The sequence below is a fragment of the Medicago truncatula genome, chromosome 2 (assembly GCF_003473485.1).
Source record: "Medicago truncatula cultivar Jemalong A17 chromosome 2, MtrunA17r5.0-ANR, whole genome shotgun sequence".
Lineage (NCBI taxonomy): Eukaryota > Viridiplantae > Streptophyta > Magnoliopsida > Fabales > Fabaceae > Medicago > Medicago truncatula.
The window spans coordinates 51,825,933-51,846,609 of NC_053043.1; the positions used below are offsets into that span (position 1 = coordinate 51,825,933).

Sequence of the window (20,677 nt, forward strand, 5' to 3'; positions counted from 1 at the left end):
CCATATCAGCATCGCGCGTAAGAGTGATATTGCTCCTGTTAATTAATTCTTTAAATTTGTAAGTTTATAAACATGTTTGTCAATTAAATAATCGAATAAAAATATGAGACATCGTACACAGTTGTTTAGTGAATTGTGTTTTAAGTCTAATATATTACGAATACTGTGTTTGTATTGATAAATTGCAGAAAGAGTTACCTTATTTGAACACACACAGAATGCAATACTATATCAACCATCGTACAAAATACACTCTGGATCTAATTAATTTTCAAATTAAGGCGATCGAAAATAACAATGTTTGCGCTGTGGAATGTCAAATTGTGTGTACACAAAACATTTCTCGTGAAACTTATCAGTCTGTTAACTAGAATGAATTTGAAGAGACATGGAAACTCATTTCTCAATGTATGGAGACACCAATCGCACAACAAATGGTATGGAAACTCATTTGATTCAGAAAAAAACATAACAATTCAAATTTTAACTATTGGAATTTTGACAACAATCCACTCCACCCTACCCAAAAAAGGGGGAAAAGTGGTAAATGCATTTCAGAACTCGTCAAAAATTTATATGATTGTATATATGTTGAATATACAGTATATTACAGTCTAAAAGTGACATGATTGTTATATATGTTGAATATCCGGTATGTTACAAGTTCTAGAAAGAAGACTCAGTTCGGCGATATGTACGGTCTTGTCAGTTGTTAGTTAGCTTACTATGAATTGCAGGTTATAAGTTCGGCAACTCATTATGCAGTACGAGACTTCTTCAAGCGCCTAAACGCCCTCAAGATGGATCGCGACATTGGTGTTTTGGGAACTGGAATTAATTTTCCAATTACCGCAAGTGGCCAGCTGTTGGAAGGAAAAATCAGCTGGTTAGTACTATCATATGAAGCTAATATATATTGAGAGGGAAGAATGACTATCATTTTGTGATTGTAAAATGATTATCAATATGGATAATCAACCTTCTACAGTTGAGTGCACTAACCTGACCAGCCCAATACAAACACAAGCAAGCCACTGCTGCCAATTCAGCTTCACTGTTGTTGCAAACTTCCCAAGGAACTCGATGATGATTATCTATCAATTTAACATAGAGACATAGATGCATTCAAAATGTTGCCAACTAAGAAAATAAATAAAATAATGAATGATATGCCTATTTACCTGAAGTACAAAAGTCATTCCCACAATTCCGACAAAGAGACGGTTCTGAGTCACTCCCTTGAAGACATTCATCCCTTCTGGCTTTCGAGCATTGAATTCATTGAATATCTGTCAGTTGAAACATTATAAAACTGTTAAATAAGATTTTGATGAACCAACTAGATTATAAGGTTCTTGAAATTGTATAGGGGGAGAATACCACTTGATGTTTCCAAGCCTTTATTGGATATCTAGTAGTGAAATTGAACGAAATGGAATAAAGTTACCATTTCATTTGTTGGATATTTTTGTGAAAGAATATAGAAAGAAAAAAACAAAAAACGACTCCACACCTTTCCTTCAAATTTAGGAGGACAATGGATAAAATGAGATGTAATACAATCCATAATGTTCCATTTCACTATTTTTAAACGATCCAAACAATGGAACATACTATGATTACATTTCATTTATTTTTACCAATCCATACATAGGATAAGAGTCTGGTATATGAGAGAATGAAGAGGGGTTTAATCCATAAATCCCTGAGAAACCCAATTACACAATAATAAGCAAGGGCATGACCAAATATCTCAAATTTTCATTAACATGTACTAACTTGGCACATGACGAATGCGTTGAAAATTATAGTATTCTTCAATGTTAAGGTATCTGTCTCAGATTCCTCTTGTAGAAAACTGTCACCAGCAAAGTTAAGAACCAGAAGAACAGTCACTTGATAAATAGCCTGCAATGCCAAATTGATTATCGTTAAATAGTAGGATCTTTAGTTTCTTCTACTTCCAATTCACTGATGATTGTAAAAGGTGTCTGAGGAATAAAATATATTTTACCTGTACAAGCAAGTTCCTCCACATGATATTTGTTATAAGAGGTTCCCTGCAAGCCAAACGTAAGATCATACTAAAATTGCGCAAATAAAGGCTAATTCAAAGCCCAAATCAACTATAAGCTCAGTCAGTAGTGCCTCTATTATATAGAAAATGCCATCCTTTTAAATTCAGTCGATTGAATAAACGTAAAAATGGAGGGAGTTTCACAATAAACATGAGGAAAAACAATTCAATTTACTCAAAAATAAAGATGAAGACACAAGGGTGCACGGTGTAAACTCAGTTATCACATGCTTTATTGGTATGATGAAGAACAGTGAGTTCCTTTCTTCTCACTCATTATCATGCTTTTTGGAAATAGAGTTCAGGGATTCATGGAGAATGGCCAAATTTTCTGTGATGTATTTCATTGGACCGTTACATCCGTTCTCTGTACATACTTTGTCACTATCAATACTATTTTATGGGGAAGAAATGAAAAACTCATAATGTTTAATAGAGCGATGAACAAGTGATAGATTTGTGTGTTTTCTTTTATGTGCTAGCCAGCACCGTGCAGGTTCAAGAGTACTAACTATTAAGCTTAAGCTGCAAATATAGTGAGGAAGCCAATCAATCCAAACCTTCGGCCAACTGGTGATCTGTGCATAAGGCTGTCAGTTGGTGGTTCAGTAGCCAGAGCAAGAGCCCCAAGTGTGTCCATAATAAGGTTGACCCACAGAAGCTGTACCAAGAACATGTACATCAGATGTGACTCTTATTTTTAGTTTGAATCATACACACAACAAAAGAGGGCGAGGTACCTGTACTGCGGTTAAAGGAACACCACCAGAAGATATAGCTGCCACGACATTGATAGTAAGAGCAGCAACATTTACAGTGAGCTGGAACTGAATAAATTTCTGAATATTTGCATAAACAGAACGTCCCCAACGAACAACCTATACAGAGTGAACGGCACATCTTAGACAATGAGTAAAGTACATACGACTTCCCATTTTTTTTTGTTTAAAAATAAAAATGGCACGGCTGTGTCACTTTTTGGTGTTCCAGGTCAATTGATCCAAGCACATAACTACAACTCTGTTTGTCTCATATTAAGTGTCTTTTAAAGTAATGTACACTTCTTAAGAAAATCATTGAGTGTACTAAAATGAGTTTTTCTAACTAAAGTACCCTTGTTAATATACTAGTAAAAATTAGTGGAGTAGTTGTGTGGATTGGGATGCAATAAAAAAGGTAAATTAGTGGATAAAAAATATTAATGCTTATAGTGATGCTAACTATGCGGGGTTGATTTTTGTTGATAGGAGATCCACTAAAAGGTACTAGTACTGCACATTTCTATGAGGAAATTTTGTGACTTGAAGGAGTAAAAGACAAAATGCAGTATCACGTTCTAGTACTAAAGCTGAATTTTGAGTCATAGTACACAGCATTTGTGAATTACTTTAGCTTAGAATTATTTAAGAAGACTTGAAAATCAAATGGTAAAGACCTATGAAGCTATACTGTGATAACAAGTTAGCAATCAATATAGGACATAATCCAGTTCAGCATGATCAAACTAAGCATATCAAGGTTGATAGACACTTCATAAAGGAGAAGCTCGATAGTGGGCTGATTTAAACTCTATGTGTGCTCACAAGGTCAACTTGAAGATATTCTCACCAAACGAGCGAGTAGCTCAAATTTTTAAAACACATATTCACACAAATTAAACGGTAGTTTTGTAAATAGCAAGATTTATGTATGTTTCCCATTCAAAATAGGAGCACTTTAAGTCTTAGGTTCATCTATGTTAGATTCATGTACTTAAACATAACATGTAATTAATCATGAAGTGTATATAAATATCATGGTTACTGAGTTTCTTTACTCACTCAAACATAATCAGAAAAATCTGTTTTCTTATTTTTCCTAATTAATGTGAGCGTTAACTTAAAATCAGAAATCTGGAGCATCGTGCCACGATGGAGAAGCATCGCGCCACGATGGTTGAAGCAAGATTCCTGGGCAGACACTGGAAATTTCGTGCCACGATGAAGCCTCATCGCGCCACGATGGTCGCGCTGAAGATAAAAATAAAACGTATTTTTAGTTAGATTTGTTTCAGTTTTATAAGGGTTTACTTTCCACTATAAATACAGCCTTGTATCAGATGATAAAAGTGTGTAGAAAAACAAGGTTTAGACCAACAAACAAACTAGGGTTTATAGAGAATCTCTCTTGGCAACAACTCTAGGGTTGGGATTGTTTTGATTCACCTTGAACAAAACACTATTAGGATTGAGTCTCTTGGTCACGGGAAGAGGCTGGGACTTGGGTAGAATTAGGTTTGAAGACTGATTCTTGAAACTCATTATCTCTTTGTAAAGAAACTCATTCATTATAGTGGATCGGAGAGCTGCTCTCTCCCCCAGACTAGGTCATCATTAGACCGAACTGGGTAAACAAATATCTTGTGTTCTTTCTCTCTCTCTCTCTCTCTCTCTCTCTTTTATCTCTTGCTGTTTTTGTTTGGATTATTTGCTACCCGCTTGATTTGATTACTTGGTATTAATTTGCTCCACGCATCAAGTTTTTATTGGTGTGGTTTTTCTCAACGAATTCACAACAATTGGCGCCCACCGTGGGGCAAAGGTCAAATCAATAGCCAGGTATCATGGGTTCGAAGTGGGATATTGAAAAGTTCACCGGTAGTAACGACTTCGGGTTGTGGAAGGTGAAGATGAGGGCAATCTTAATTCAACAAAAGTGCGTTGAAGCACTAAAGGGAGAAGCACAGATGTCTGCACATCTGACACCTGCTGAGAAGACGGAGATGAATGATAAGGCGGTCAGCGCTATCATTCTGTGTCTTGGGGATAAGGTGTTGAGAGAAGTATCAAGGGAGGCTACTGCTGTGTCTATGTGGAATAAGTTTGATTCATTATACATGACCAAGTCTTTGGCACATAGACAGTGTCTGAAACAACAACTCTACTTTTATCGTATGGTGGAGTCAAAACCTATAATGGAGCAACTGACGGAGTTCAATAAGATTATTGATGATTTGGCGAACATAGATGTTAATCTGGAAGACGAGGATAAAGCCTTACACCTATTGTGTGCTTTACCTAGGTCCTTTGAGAATTTCAAGGATACTATGCTTTATGGCAAAGAGGGCACTATCACTTTGGAGGAAGTTCAAGCAGCTTTGAGAACCAAAGAGTTAACCAAGTTCAAAGAGTTGAAGGTTGATGATAGTGGAGAAGGCTTGAATATCTCAAGGGGGAGAAGTCACAACAAAGGAAAAGGGAAAGGCAAGAATTCCAGGTCAAAGTCTAGGTCGAAGGGTGATGGCAATAAAACACAGTACAAATGTTTTATTTGTCATAATCCAGGTCACTTCAAGAAGGATTGTCTGGAGAGAAAGGACAATGGAGGTGGAGAATCATCCGTTCAGATTGCAAGCAACGATGAAGGTTATGAGAGTGCTGGAGCACTAACTGTGACAAGTTGGGAACCTGAAAAGAGCTGGGTCTTGGACTCTAGGTGCTCTTATCACATTTGTCCAAGAAAGGAGTACTTTGAAACGTTAGAGCTGAAAGAAGGTGGAGTAGTTCGCCTTGGTAATAATAAGGCTTGTAAAATTCAAGGTATGGGTACTATCCGACTCAAGATGTTTGATGATCGTGATTTCCTTTTGAAGAATGTGAGGTATATTCCTGAACTTAGGAGAAATTTAATATCCATAAGCATGTTTGATGGTCTAGGCTATTGCACTAGAATTGAACGTGGTGTGATGAGAATTTCTCATGGTGCATTGGTTATGGCTAAAGGGTCTGAAATACAAGGTCTATATATTTTAGAAGGTTCTACCGTAATAGAAAATGCATCGGTTGCTAGTGTTGACACTCGGGACATAACTAAACTTTGGCATTTGAGGTTAGGTCATGTCAGTGAAAGGGGTTTGGTGGAGCTAGCTAAACAAGGTTTGCTAGGGAATGAAAAATTGAACAAGCTAGATTTCTGTGATAACTGCACATTAGGCAAACAACACAAGGTGAAGTTTGGAGTGGGGGTGCATAAATCTAGTAGGTCTTTTGAGTATGTTCATTCGGATCTTTGGGGTCCAGCATCGACGAAGACTCATGGGGGAGGTTCATATTTCATGTCTATCATTGATGATTATTCTAGAAGAGTATGGGTTTACATTCTGAAGAAGAAAAGTGATGCTTTTGAAAAATTCAAAGAATGGGATACACTTGTAGAAAATCAGATTGATACCAAACTGAAAGTGTTGAGAACTGACAATGGCTTGGAATTTGTTTCAGAACAGTTTAATGAGTTTTGCAGGAAGAAAGGTATAAAGAGGCATAGAACCGTGGCATACACACCTCAACAGAATGGTCTTGCTGAAAGAATGAACAGGACTCTGTTGGAGCGCGTGAGGTGTATGCTGTTGGGAGCTGGATTGTCCAAGAGTTTCTGGGGAGAGGCTGTTAGTACTGCAGCATATTTGATTAACAGATGTCCATCAACAGGGATAGATCTCAAGACACCTATGGAGGTTTGGAGTGGGAGACCGGCAGACTACTCTAACTTGAAAGTCTTCGGAGCTTTAGCGTTTGCCCATATCAGGCAAGACAAACTTGATGCTAGAGCGGTGAAGTGTATTTTCATGGGTTATCCTGAAGGTGTGAAAGGTTATAGACTATGGAAGATGGAACCTAGAGAATCAAAATTTATTATAAGCAGGGATGTTACTTTTGATGAGACCCGCATGGGGATGAAGTGCAAAGACCTGGATACAAGCTCGGAAACGGGAACAGGAAAAATTCAGTTTGAGGTGGAGCCTATCACTGATGAAAGGGAAGAGGAGGATCAGACTCCAGTACCTGATGAGGGTGAAGGCCAAGAGATAGTGAATCCTGACTATCAGCTAGCAAGAGATAGGGAGAGGAGACACATTAATCCACCTAAGAGATACGGTTATGCTGATCTTATTTATTATGCTTTGAATGTGGCTGAAGAATTGCAAGACTCGGAACCAAAGAACTTCAGGGAAGCATTAGAAAGCAATGAAAACAAGGACTGGCTGAAGGCAATGAATGAGGAAATGCTTTCATTGGAGAAGAACCAGACTTGGAGACTTGTTTCATTACCTGAGAATCAAAGGGTAGTGGGAAGCAAGTGGGTGTTCAAGAAGAAAGAAGGTATACCAGGGGTCGAAGCACCAAGGTATAAGGCAAGACTTGTAGCAAAGGGTTTTACTCAGGTGGAAGGGATTGATTACAATGAAATCTTTTCACCGGTAGTAAAACATTGTTCTATAAGGGTACTTATGGCGATTGTTAACATGTATGATCTTGAGTTAGAACAAATGGATGTGAAGACCGCATTTCTACATGGAGAGTTGGAAGAAACTATCTATATGCAACAACCAGAAGGTTTTGTAGAAGACAATACAAAAGTGTGTTTGTTGAAGAAATCTTTGTATGGGTTGAAGCAAAGTCCAAGGCAGTGGTATCGTCGGTTTGATGAGTTCCTAGTAAAGGCTGGTTTTGTGAGAAGCAACTATGACAGTTGTGTTTACATGATGAGAAGGAATGAGAAAGTCATTCTCTACCTTCTCCTTTATGTAGATGATATTCTTATGGCAAGTTCTGACATGCAAGAGATTCAGAAGCTCAAGGAAAGATTGAATGATGAATTTGAGATGAAGGATCTTGGTAATGCAAAGAAGATTCTTGGTATGGATATCATAAGGGACCGGAACAAAGGTGAGTTGTTCTTATCTCAGCAGGGGTACTTGAGGAAAGTGGTGGAGCGGTTTAGAATGAAAGATTCTAAAGTCGTTAGCACTCCTCTTGGTCACCACACTAAGCTATCTATAAAGCAGTGTCCTCAATCCGATGAAGAGAAAAGCAAGATGGAAGGTACTCCCTATGCAAGTGGGGTTGGAAGCATCATGTATGGTATGGTTTGTAGTAGACCAGACTTATCCTACGTAATCAGTGTGATAAGTCGGTTTATGGCAAATCCGGGTCAAGTGCACTGGCAAGCTTTGAAGTGGGTTCTGAGATATTTGAATGGATCTTTGAGAGGTGGTCTAAGGTATACAAAGTCATAACCAGGTAGGGATGCTTTGGAGGGATATGTGGATGCAGACTATGCAGGTAACGTAGACACTAGAAAATCTTTGTCAGGTTTTGTGTTTACATTGTTCGGTACAGCGGTAACTTGGAAGGCAAATCAACAATCAGTTGTAGCTCTTTCAACAACTCAAGCGGAGTACATAGCCCTTGTTGAAGGGGTCAAGGAAGCCATATGGTTGAAAGGTATGATTGGAGAAATGGGGATTAGTCAAGAATCTGTGAAGATACATTGTGATAGCCAAAGTGCCATTCATTTGGCAAATCATCAAGTGTATCATGAAAGGACAAAGCACATTGACATTCGTTTGCACTTCGTCAGAGACATGATTGAGACTAAGGAGATCATGGTAGAGAAAGTGGCATCGGAAGACAATCCAGCAGACATGTTCACCAAATCATTACCAAGATCAAGATTCAAGCATTGCTTGGACTTGATAAACTTCATTGAAGCATAGATGAAGGATTGGAGAGAGCAGCAAGGTGATTGATGGTTAAACTGGCATCATCACTGATTTGAAGTCAAGGTGGAGAATTGTGAGAGTTAACTTAAAATCAGAAATCTGGAGCATCGTGCCACGATGGAGAAGCATCGCGCCACGATGGTTGAAGCAAGATTCCTGGGCAGACACTGGAAATTTCGTGCCACGATGAAGCCTCATCGCGCCACGATGGTCGGGCTGAAGATAAAAATAAAACGTATTTTCAGTTAGATTTGTTTCAGTTTTATAAGGGTTTACTTTCCACTATAAATACAGCCTTGTATCAGATGATAAAAGTGTGTAGAAAAACAAGGTTTAGACCAACAAACAAACTAGGGTTTATAGAGAATCTCTCTTGGCAACAACTCTAGGGTTGGGATTGTTTTGATTCACCTTGAACAAAACACTATTAGGATTGAGTCTCTTGGTCATGGGAAGAGGCTGGGACTTGGGTAGAATTAGGTTTGAAGACTGATTCTTGAAACTCATTATCTCTTTGTAAAGAAACTCATTCATTATAGTGGATCGGAGAGCTGCTCTCTCCCCCAGACTAGGTCATCATTAGACCGAACTGGGTAAACAAATATCTTGTGTTCTTTCTCTCTCTCTCTCTTTTATCTCTTGCTGTTTTTGTTTGGATTATTTGCTACCCGCTTGATTTGATTACTTGGTATTAATTTGCTCCACGCATCAAGTTTTTATTGGTGTGGTTTTTCTCAACGAATTCACAACAATTAACATAGAAGTAAAGGTAAAGAAACAACTGCATAAGAAATCCATATGGCGTTTTACTTGTGCATATGAAGTGGTGTACCAATCACAGACAGAAAAGAAAAAAATTACTTTACTACTGCTGCTAAACCGAATAATTCATTACCTTCACTACTGATGCAAAGTTATCATCCAGGATTATAATATCTGAGCTTTCTTTTGCAACTTCAGTTCCTTGGATGCCCATAGAAAGACCAATATCTGCCTAAAATGCAAAATAGTAAAACAAGATATCAATTTTTTTTTTTTTTTGAAGGAGAACAAGATATCAACTATAATAAGAACAATAGTATCATTGGTGAGCCCATTTTAGTTAATTTGATGATTTGTATTTTAGCATGTCTACATATATTTTAATTTGAATGCAGCAGTGTGTTTTTTTAGGTGAACTGTAAATTACCTAGAAGATAGATTTCTTAACTGTCAGTCAACTGTGTCGAATCTTATTAGTTATGATATTCTTCGTAATAAAAATTCGCTCTCCTCATCATGTGTATGATTTGGTTGACCTTTATAATAGAAATAGTTGTCTATCTCTTTATGACCATACACTATGAGACAAATATCTCTTCAAAACCAATGTCTTTATTTTCCTTACATCATTTGAATAATTGAAGCCTTATATCCCGATCTTGAGCTACTCTCTTTAGCTTTGAGTCATCACACCCAATTGTTTTTCAAGGCTTGTCTCCCTTTTAGTAGCTCGATGAGATTATATGTATGATTCTTATGCAATATATTGCATCTCCTCTTGCATAGTGTTAATTCATTCTTTCATATCATTGTTAGCCGTAGCTTCTACATGGCTTTGAGGTTCTCTTATTCTTTAAGTGTTGCATATTCATTGAAAAATATTTGGTAGATGGTTGTCTCTGTCTGGTTTACCATTGTAGTTGAGGTTAACTAATATGATTTTCCATAATACTTTGATGGTTCCTATACCAAACTACTCAATTGTGTTTGAACACATCATTGACTTCAGTATGATCTCTCTTGACAGATAGCCCCCCTAAATCATCATGGCGTACCATAGGGGACGACTTCTGATTACAACTACTGTTTGACCTTTGACTAAGTTTTCTCATACTGTTTGGAATATTTAGCTGCCTGATCCTAAAAAATATAACATCTCTACTTCTAAAAATCTTCTTGTTCACAAGGTCCCAAATCGCTAATCAAACTTGTATCTTTGAGATCCAAGATAAATCGACTTTTTGGTCTCTGCATCGGACACAAATTATTCATAAAATGGAGGTACTTTTTATTTACAAGGCGTTATCAGTTTTTATTGTCTTTCATTTTTCCATCGGTGTTTGATTCACCATGTACAACATTAGCCTCACCTTTGCATTATGCATAATCTGTCGAGTAATGGGCCAAGCAACAAACAATAGAGAATGAACATAGCACCATATTCTTAACAAAATCAATATGGCTTTTCTATATATGCATGTTCTCTTCTATCATCTTCATTTAGCTTATTTTGAACTAATGTGTACTTTTTCATCACTCACACTTGACAGACAGTTAGGCTTCCCCCTAGGTTGAAGTCTGAGTACTATGCTTTCTCTCCAAAAATTGGGTCATTACTTAATATCTCTCCCTCTGGGTAAAACGTGTTCGAGTACTCAACTTCATCACTGGATACCCAGCAGTTAGTTAACATTATTTTGTTAAATATTGGATTTAAGAATTAAAATTGAATAAAGTTCAAATATAATCTTAAAAACATTGTATTTTTAACCATCAAAAACTTAATTAAGTCAAAAAAATAAATTAACAAAAATTCATTGAAAAAATTGTAATATTTCTTTACACTAGTATCAAGTAACATATTTATTCTTTGGAGTTTTCAATCTGAATACTGTACATCCAAGAAATATACAGACCTCATGAAGAGCAGGGGCATCATTAGTGCCATCTCCTGTGACGGCAACAACTTCACCTCCTTTTTTCAGTGCTTGCACGAGCAAAAGCTTGTCATTTGGAGATGATCTTCCCATCACCTATATATATTTTGCAAACAAAAGGTACAGACAATCAAACCCGAGGGATTAAATAAATAGTATGGATCACTAGCTTGAACGGGTGATATACCACATTATCTCTTCGTTGTGGCGAACGGAGAGATAATGTGTATATCTCCGTTCGCCACAACGAAGAGATAATGTGGTATATCCCCGTTTGCCACAACGAAGAGATAATGTGGTTTATTTACAAATAGTGAAAAGAGATAAATGATATTAGTTGTGTTGAAATGTTCTGGAAGTGTGTGAGTCGTTACCAAAATTTTAGTATTTTAGAAAGGTCTAATTGTTGTAGTTTACTAGGCTTGCCAGGTTAAATTTATCATGAGTTAGTGTTAGCCTGTACGCCGGTCATGACCTGAGATTGGGTCGTGACAAAGTATTCCTTTGTGTAGGATTAATTATTTAATGGATCAATAACACTCTCTAGTACATTCATCTTATGCGTATAACGAGAAATCAAAATGAAAGAACCATACAGTTATTTTCTTAGCAACTTGTTCCCTTTCCTTTTCAGAGAGTTCACGGAATGTCTTTCCTTCAATTATATTTGGCTCAACTGCATCTTCAACTGAAACCAGTATTCCGCACTCCAAAGATATTGCTTTTGCTGTTTGAAGATTATCCCCAGTAACCATGCGTACCTATGGGTTCACAATTCACACACATAAGATGTGTTGGGATCTCTTGATTTTAGATTTTTGAGAAATACTCATGCAAGTTATGAAGTCAAAGCCATGTTCTAACACTGTCCTTAATGATTTCAATGAAATGAAATCTAAATATGACGATATCTAGTTATTTGATTCGATCGATATGAAAACTTTACCTTAACACCAGCCTCAGTGCATAATCTCACAGCCTCTTTGACTCCAGGGCGACAAGGATCCTGGACATTCAGATGAAAGAATTTTAGAAGGAATATACAGGATTAATTTGAAAGCATAAAGACAAAGCGAGCTACAGAACATGATACTTAACAACAACATATTATGTACTAAAGAATAATTTCAACCTCACAACTTTTGATATTAAAAACTATCTTAGTATCTACCTACTATAACGATTGAGGACTAAATTGTTCATAAAGTTGCAAGTTATGGGGGAAACAAATTTGTAACACATTACAGGTGAAAGAAACTTGTGTTTTACCTTTATTCCAACAATAGCAAGCAAAACAAGCTCATGATCGGGTAAGGACCACTGGTCTAAATCCTCTTCCTTGGATGGAATTTTTTCCAATTCGTATGATCTGTATGCAATAGCAATACAACGCAAGCTCTGGGCAGCCATGTCATCAATTGCCTTTCTGAAGAATGCCTGAAGATTATTAAATGAATATTACACATTTAGAAAAGTGCTGAAAATATTATGAACTGCTATCAGTTGCTATATTTTAGGTACTGATATATAATTGCTTACAATCAGAGTAACTTGACACAACACTATAACCTCATTGATATTAATAAAGTTGTTGTTAGGTTGTAGCCTTGCGTGTTGGTGTTTAAATTTGGGTTAGCTATCAACCAAAATAAAATGTTTTTCATATTTCCATTTTGTTCGGTTCAATGATATTAATTCCCTCAAACTTTCTATGACATGAAGCTGCTATTCCTAACCTTCTCTTCTTCAATAGATTGTCGTTGACCATTTGAATCAAGATATTGGGTACATGTTCCTAGAACTATCTCAGCAGCACCTTTCCAATGTATATGCACTTCAGAGTCCGCCTGCCAAGAAGATTACAACAAACGTTTCTGATTAGCACATGAAAGTCGATGGAAACAACATCTAAGTGATATATATACATACATACATACATACATATATATATATATATATATATATATATATATATATATATATATATATATATATGATTCCATAAATAGTAACCAAAAAAAATGCAGGCGCGAAGACTAAATAGGTTCAAAAGTGAGAGCAAAAATATCAAAAAGCACAAAGCGATGGATATTTATGTCTGATAAATATTATAGAATACATTAGATCAAAGGATGAGTTGGTAAACAATTTTATCAAGGGATTACCAGTTTCACAGCAACACCACCTCGTTTTTTCTCAGAATTAAAGGGGAAGACATGGAGAATCTTTGATCTTGATCTGACAAGTTCAAAATTCATTCCCAACTGCCACGAGAATTCAATAATTTGAACTTCAAATCAATACGTTAATCAAGGAATAGAGAAGAAAATAAAAAAGAAATAAATGAAAAAAACAGGGAGGGTACCTTCACTGCCCAAGATAGAATTGCCTTCTCTGTAGGAGATCCTGAAATCTCTGTCTCTCCACCATCCTGCCAAAGCAAGTACGCTACAGTCATAGATAGAAATGCTAATAATTCTATAATGCAAACATTAATGAAATAAGAATCACAATAATCAAGATTCTCAAATAATAAATCCAACCGACCAAAAGAAACTGTTAGTGTTGGACTACAACGAGATCCTTAATTGGGGTAATCAAGTGCCAAATATCACAACATAATAGTTGTTAAAATTAAGTACAAAGGCAAGACATACCTTAGGAATGAAAATATTGCCTGTTGTATTTTGTGCTATGCCTTCATTTATCAGAGATAAAACTTCTGGATGCAATTTTGACGAGTCATCTGGTGGATTTAATTTCTCCCTCCCACCAGCATATGCCTCAACTACAGTCATCTACAATTCCAAGATATAAGCCACTGTCACGTCCTGATAATTCAAGGATTCTAAATAAATAAAAGAAAGAATGCATACAGCAAGGACCATGGAGTTTGGCAGAATAAACAAATAGCTTGTAAGCCTATTAGATATATTAAGCATGTAACAAAATTATGGACATTGTTAACTAGTTTGTAGCTCATTAGGCATTGGGTGAGTTTCAATCTTTTTCTCTTATACCTATGTTTTTGCACCTCTAATGTAACCAAATGAAAAATTGAATTCATTCATTGACCAGCAGATCTGTGACGAGTTCCTTATCTTTCTTTCCATATTATATTTAAATATATTAGGTTTTTAAATTGAGCCTAACTCTTTGTAAACGCATTTCAGGCCTTATCTTTACTCTTTGTAAACGATCTCATGGTATTAATCTTTGCAGTGATAGTGTTTAAATTTTCAGAAATCTAAAATTTGTTTGCTCAACAAAAACATAAATGGACCACATGTAAGCTGAAAATTCTAGAGAGAAGAGGTTATCAATCTATAATGAATCTGTTGAAAATATATTCTGATATATGTACTTATTGTATAGGCATATCATATCAAGTAAATAGGGATAGAATTGCCTATATTTATATTTGTAATTTTTGCTTTGAGCCTATAAAAAAAAAAGACTTCGCTGCGTAGTTCAGACACAGGGTTTAACCATATGTCTGTCTCATTTTCACTCTATTTCAACAAAATCCAATACCAATGTGAGCTGCATCAATTAAATAACTCAAAGCATTTGTTCACAAGCAAAAATCTAAATTATGGTCTGAGTCCTCTTGGACTATCCAATCCTCCGATCACAGAACCCACCTGGTTTAAGGTCAAAGTTCCAGTTTTATCACTGCAAATTGTCGTAGCAGAGCCCATGGTTTCGCAGGCTGATAGCCTTCGCACCTGTATCATTGTTAGGAAATGTTTCAACGGAAAATATCGCAAATTGTTACAAAAATTACAAGAGTATTGGAGAAAATAAGATACTTACCAAAGCTTTGTCTGCCATCATCTTCCGCATCGAGTATGCCAGGCTGTCATTAAAGTTGATGAGATTGTAAATTACAGAGATTAGAATAAACGTCAGCCAGGTTAGTTTTTGGCTACATCTTGCATTGTACAATGAAATAAACTAGCAACATGTACTCACGTTAAGGTAACTGCTAAAGGTAAACCTTCTGGCACTGCGACAACCACAATTGTTACCTGCACGACTCTATTTAGTTGAGAAAAACTATTACAAAAAATTAAAGAAGAAAAAAATAATGTATTTAACATTAGTTATAAATCACACTTACAGCAATGGTAAAAATTGCGATGAACCCTTCTAAAACTTTGTCAATCTTAGTCACCTTATAAACAAATTGCACTTTTCCATCTGAACCCGTTGTATGGCCAGAAAAGTATCTAACATTCCAAAATCATGACACAGCTGATCAAAGTTGTCATCGAGCTTGCATCAATAAGTTAGTACATCAAAAAGATCAATCTATGTTTACCTTCCCAAGAGAATTACAAGAACAGCAATAGCTACAGTAAGCCCAACAATACCAACAAAAGTTGCTACTCCATTCAATCGTACCTATTACATACCAACAAAAAAAAGTTTTAACAAATAGGTGATGTAGGTTTCTTTAAGTACAGCCAAAGCAACAGCTTTTATCCTTATTTGTTTTGTATAGGGCAGGGGAAACCTGTAGTGGAGTCTCTTCTCCAGTGTCCTCTGAGATAGTTGCCATCAACAATCCCCACTCAGTATTTATACCAACACTAGTTACCTACAGATGGAAGCATAAAAGTGTCAAGGTATAAGAATTGTAAAAGAATTTTGTGCTTGTGCTTAAATACCATAAAAACATAACAACAAAGTCTTTTTCTGCCAATTAAGAGTAAGTCACATGAATCAAATGACGCGATGATGCCATGTAGTAAGTCATGTTTAAAGATAAACTTCTAAAGAAAATATTAGCATTCATGCAGCTAAAGAACAAAATGCGCGGCAACAAACTTTATAAGTCAGAAACCTGTTGCACTATAGTTATTCAAATACTGAAAATAATCATGCCTTTACTCATCAAATAACAAGCAGACTAGCAGAAAGAATATAATTTCATATTATACCAGCATAGAACCAACTCCGTCTGCTACTTTGCAGCCTGACATAAAAAATGGTGCTTTGTGATCCTTGTGAACCTACAGAACACTCGATGCTTAAAACTCAATAAGGATTAAAAACTAGGAATTAGGTCAATAGAAGATATGAGCAACATACAATCTTGCTTTCACCAGTCATGCTGGATTCATCAATGGCAAGTGAGTGACCAGTAATTAAAACTCCGTCAGCAGGAACCTGAGATATAAATAGAGTAATTAATGTAGAACAAAAATAATTCAATTACCAGAGAAAAAAACTAAGATTTACACAAATTCACCTGATCTCCTATTTTAAGGGGCAGTACATCACCAACGACAATTTCAAATATCGATATTTTTATTGTTCTGCCACCTCTTATGGCCTGTAGCAAGTTTATGAGTGCATGATCGATCAGTTCAACTTCCACGTGATGTTATTTTTTAATAATATAATAATTTTACACACCTCCAATTGTATATTTTGTTTTTCTGCATTCAAGTTCTGAAACTGAAGAGATTGCCGATAATCACTGACAGCTGACAGACAAAAGTAGCAACATAAAGTTAATATAAATAAATTAAGAACCTTCCAAACCTTCCTTAGGGATTTTAATATTCTTTATAAATAAATCGCACCAATCATAAAGTTGTTTCATACTTGTCCCTTTTAATTGTTTACACACTATTGAATTAAAAGATGTGATTAAAAGTATGACGCATTCACTCAAGTGATACATTTAAAATGTCTTACATTCGTAAATTATTTGATGCATGAGGTTAAATATAACATAAGTTGTTAGGGGAAGGGAAAGGTGATTTTGACTTCTATAGAAGTGGAAGTAAAAAGTTTATCAAGTGAACATTGATTAATAAAAATAGTGTTTCTTTTATAACGGTAATGGTTCATGCAAGACACCAACCAAATGTTGGTCAGGATTAAATACATATATATATATATATTCATTAAAATGTTGATTCCAATACCTGTAACTACAATGACAAGTAAAACTGCAAAAGCAATGCTTCCTCCATCCAACCATCCTTTTTCCCAACCCTGGCCATTTCAAATAAAGATAAAGGTAAATCTTCAAGGAGGAAATAAACTTAAATAGAATGAAAGAATAATTGCAATGAAACCAAGCACTGCCAAGACAGAAAGAAGGCAAAGATTCCAAAATAAAAGAAGTAATATATACAAATAACAAAATGAAAAATTAAAAAATACAGTGAATATCTATTGTGAACAAAATACAATCAGTTCACTTTTTCTTGTTATGTATATGCAGTTCACCTTTTCAAATACTCCAAGCACTAATGATACCACAGCTGCTATAATCAATATTATAAGGGTCAGATCCTGCCAAGCTTCCCATAGAAACCTCTGTAAAACAACTGTAAAGATTTAGTACCAGCACAGGAATTAACTCAACACAGTTAACTTTTTTAAAAGAAAAAAAATTAAAAATATCACATACCCAAAGACTTCTACCCTTTTTCCGAGGATATGTATTAGTTCCAAATGCATTTTTCCTCTTTGATAGATCATCGTCATCTCCACTAATCCCTTTATTCAAATCTGACTTTAGAAAACCTGATAAGCCTTTAACCTGAATAAGACATCACTACATTATATTATCAGAAAACCAGACGGCTTCAACAAAATACGACACAAAATTACGTTGAAGTAGACCTACCCCTCCATATTGTTGTAAAGTTGAAATGTTTTGATTCTTGGACATTGAAACAAGTTGTTCGAGTCCAACTTCATAGTCACCACCTGGAGTTATTGTGGAAGCCACTGATGTACCTGTTACTGCAATTCAAAATATTAATTTAATGTTATAAGCAATTTGAAAAGTTCTTCATAACTCAAAATAACTAAGCTTTAACCAAAACTAATTATATAAATTTAGATTTATTCGTAAAACAATGAACCAAAAAAAGTAAAGGAACAAATCGTTCTCAGTGTAAGCAGAAACTATTTAAGGGTTACAACCAAGATTCAATTTGATAGAGACTTAAGAGTATAGAGCAAATACCAGGTAGGACCTAAAAGCAAGTCATATTACATTAATTCTATAATGGTGATTGCTGGATGATGTTCACTAGTTAACATATATATCCAGTTCTGTAGGCAAGTCCATATAGAGCAAAAAGCTTTACTCTAGCTTTAAATTGACCGCCCATTGGTGGATGGTGGAAATTGTCCCCCGGATTAGTCGATCTTTGGACCAGATACCGAGTTTTTTTAAAAGAAAACATATATATCCACTTATCCAGTGCTAGAATCTAGATTCTAGACCATATATCTACCTACGAATGACAAATATATACAATTGAACATTTTATAATGATAAAGAAAGTGAAATAATTTCCTAACAACTAGTTATGCTTATGCAGATACCGCCTGGTACTAGCTAGTGCTAGTTTCCAATGTGGTAAGTTTAAGAAAAATGGAAATAAAGTGAATGCAGGTTGTGAAAATGAGGGAGATTGTAAAAAGTTATACCTAGTTCGCGTTCACCGGCCATTCTGAAAAGCAAAGCAGCCTAATAGAAGAATTGATGATGGATTAGAAAATAAGATTAGCAATAGAGAATTAAGGAATTTGTGGCAATAATTCATCAGATATGTAATAATTAATTAAACATTACTCTGATGACTTGTGCATGAGCTCTAATCATGCTTTTCTTTTGTTCTTTCTCCTCTTCCTTTTTCAAGTCGAGAGTATATCTAAAACGCCTCGACGCATTGAGAACAAATGCTGCTTGCTGCAAAATCAATCAGATTGAAAAATGAATGAATGAAACAAGCACATATTGAAATGGAAATGCAAATGCAAATGAAAATGGCGAAGTATTGTTAATTAATAATAGAAAAAATGCATGCATACTCGCCAACGCTTGAGGGTCTCGGGAGGAGCATTTTTGGTTTGTGTAATATCAAAAGGATCGTCAGGATCAACGAGGAGGTCATCGTCATCGTCGTTGGCAGCGGGGCCGTGAGGGTGAGTGCTGCTAGCAATGGTGACGGTGAGGAGACCATTGGAGGATGAGGATGAACCATGAGATGTGGAACCTGTAGTAGTCTTCATGTTTTGCATGCTATTGCTCATCTTCCTCTTCTTCTTATTCGCATGCAAATTTCTTAAATTCTAGTTAGTAATTAATCAATCGGAATCATCACAACTCCCTCCCATTCTCAATGCCTATTGTTGGCAAATACTATTATTAATTAATTAACTGCTTAGATGGAATGTTAATACATTCTCTTTCTTTCTCCAAAAATAGATAGCCATCCCGAACAAAACAACACCATCTATCTATCTATCTGTCTACATTTTATTTATTGAATAAAATCTATACATAATCATCTGCCTAATAACTAGGCACACACTTGCGGTGTGCGTGCACTCTCAACTATCATCCTCCTTTATACTTTCATTTTGTTTCCCTTACCATTTAATTGTATTACTTTTTTTTTTCAACATTAATATTTAGACACCATTTATTTTTCTACACTCATTAAACACCATAGTGGGAACTTCTACGGTACACCTCACAAATTGAGGTGTACCGGTACTCTCGCTCTATAAATTTATAAATTAAGGATCATTTTATGAAATAAAAAGCTATTAGTCAATATTTATATTTTAGAAAATATCATTTTATATATAAAAAACACCATTTTATTGTTTATAAGAATCATATTGAATTTTTAACATTTTTTCATAAAAAATTATCAATATTCTTTATTATAAGTAATAAAAATTAAAAAAAAAAAAAAATTTATTTCGTCGAAACTTTTGGTAAATAAGATTTAATTATTATAATTGTTAATGATAAAAAATAATTCTTTTTCTTAAAAACAACAACTCATTTAATCATTAATTATCGATTTGGTGTACCGGTACACTCAAATTTTTGGGTGTACCATAGAATTAGCCCACCATAGTTTTATCTATATCTCTCTCTTCCTATAATATCGTCAATATATTACATAGAGTGCTGATAGGTATACAACCCCAGCTGGCAACACACTCCATACACCCCCATGTGGCAAGACATTTTTGATATTTCAACATTAAATGGAGGGCAGTTTTGTAAAAATGCTTATAAACCTACCATCTTCCTCTCTTCTCCACTGCGTTCTCACTATTCACCACCGGAAGAAACAAAATCATAGCACCTCACTGTTCACCACCATCAGAATTGCCGACACGATCCTCGCCGTCCTTTGCCTCCGTTACCAGATATACCGTCGTCCTCTATCTCTTCCATTTTCGACGACGACATTCTTTGCCTCTTTCGTTTTCGGCGACAACTCGCTGACGAATCTCCCGTTCTCCGGTGCTAGATCTTTTATTCCTTCTCTGTTTCATTCCGCCCACCGACTGCACCAT

The 20,677-nt window shown here is 35.6% G+C and overlaps 1 protein-coding gene across 1 annotated transcript; it reads right to left on the bottom strand.

The window, feature by feature from the left end:
- Positions 1–561: 561 nt before the first annotated feature.
- On the bottom strand, positions 562–19,369 carry LOC25488026 (calcium-transporting ATPase 9, plasma membrane-type). The gene is made up of 33 exons (XM_024777206.2): positions 19,169–19,369; positions 18,930–19,046; positions 18,785–18,824; positions 17,970–18,088; positions 17,751–17,882; positions 17,567–17,656; positions 17,260–17,329; positions 16,742–16,812; positions 16,575–16,658; positions 16,415–16,492; positions 16,264–16,335; positions 15,837–15,920; positions 15,642–15,724; positions 15,441–15,549; positions 15,293–15,348; positions 15,134–15,176; positions 14,962–15,045; positions 13,975–14,115; positions 13,683–13,748; positions 13,483–13,581; positions 13,054–13,164; positions 12,587–12,754; positions 12,264–12,323; positions 11,914–12,078; positions 11,297–11,413; positions 9,514–9,612; positions 2,818–2,955; positions 2,638–2,738; positions 2,015–2,060; positions 1,780–1,908; positions 1,182–1,289; positions 1,003–1,094; positions 562–863 (listed from the first exon to the last, which is right to left on the bottom strand). The coding sequence occupies exons 1-33, from the start codon at positions 19,367–19,369 to the stop codon at positions 758–760; spliced, it is 3,279 nt and encodes a 1,092-aa protein (XP_024632974.2). The 3' UTR covers positions 562–757.
- Positions 19,370–20,677: the final 1,308 nt, after the last annotated feature.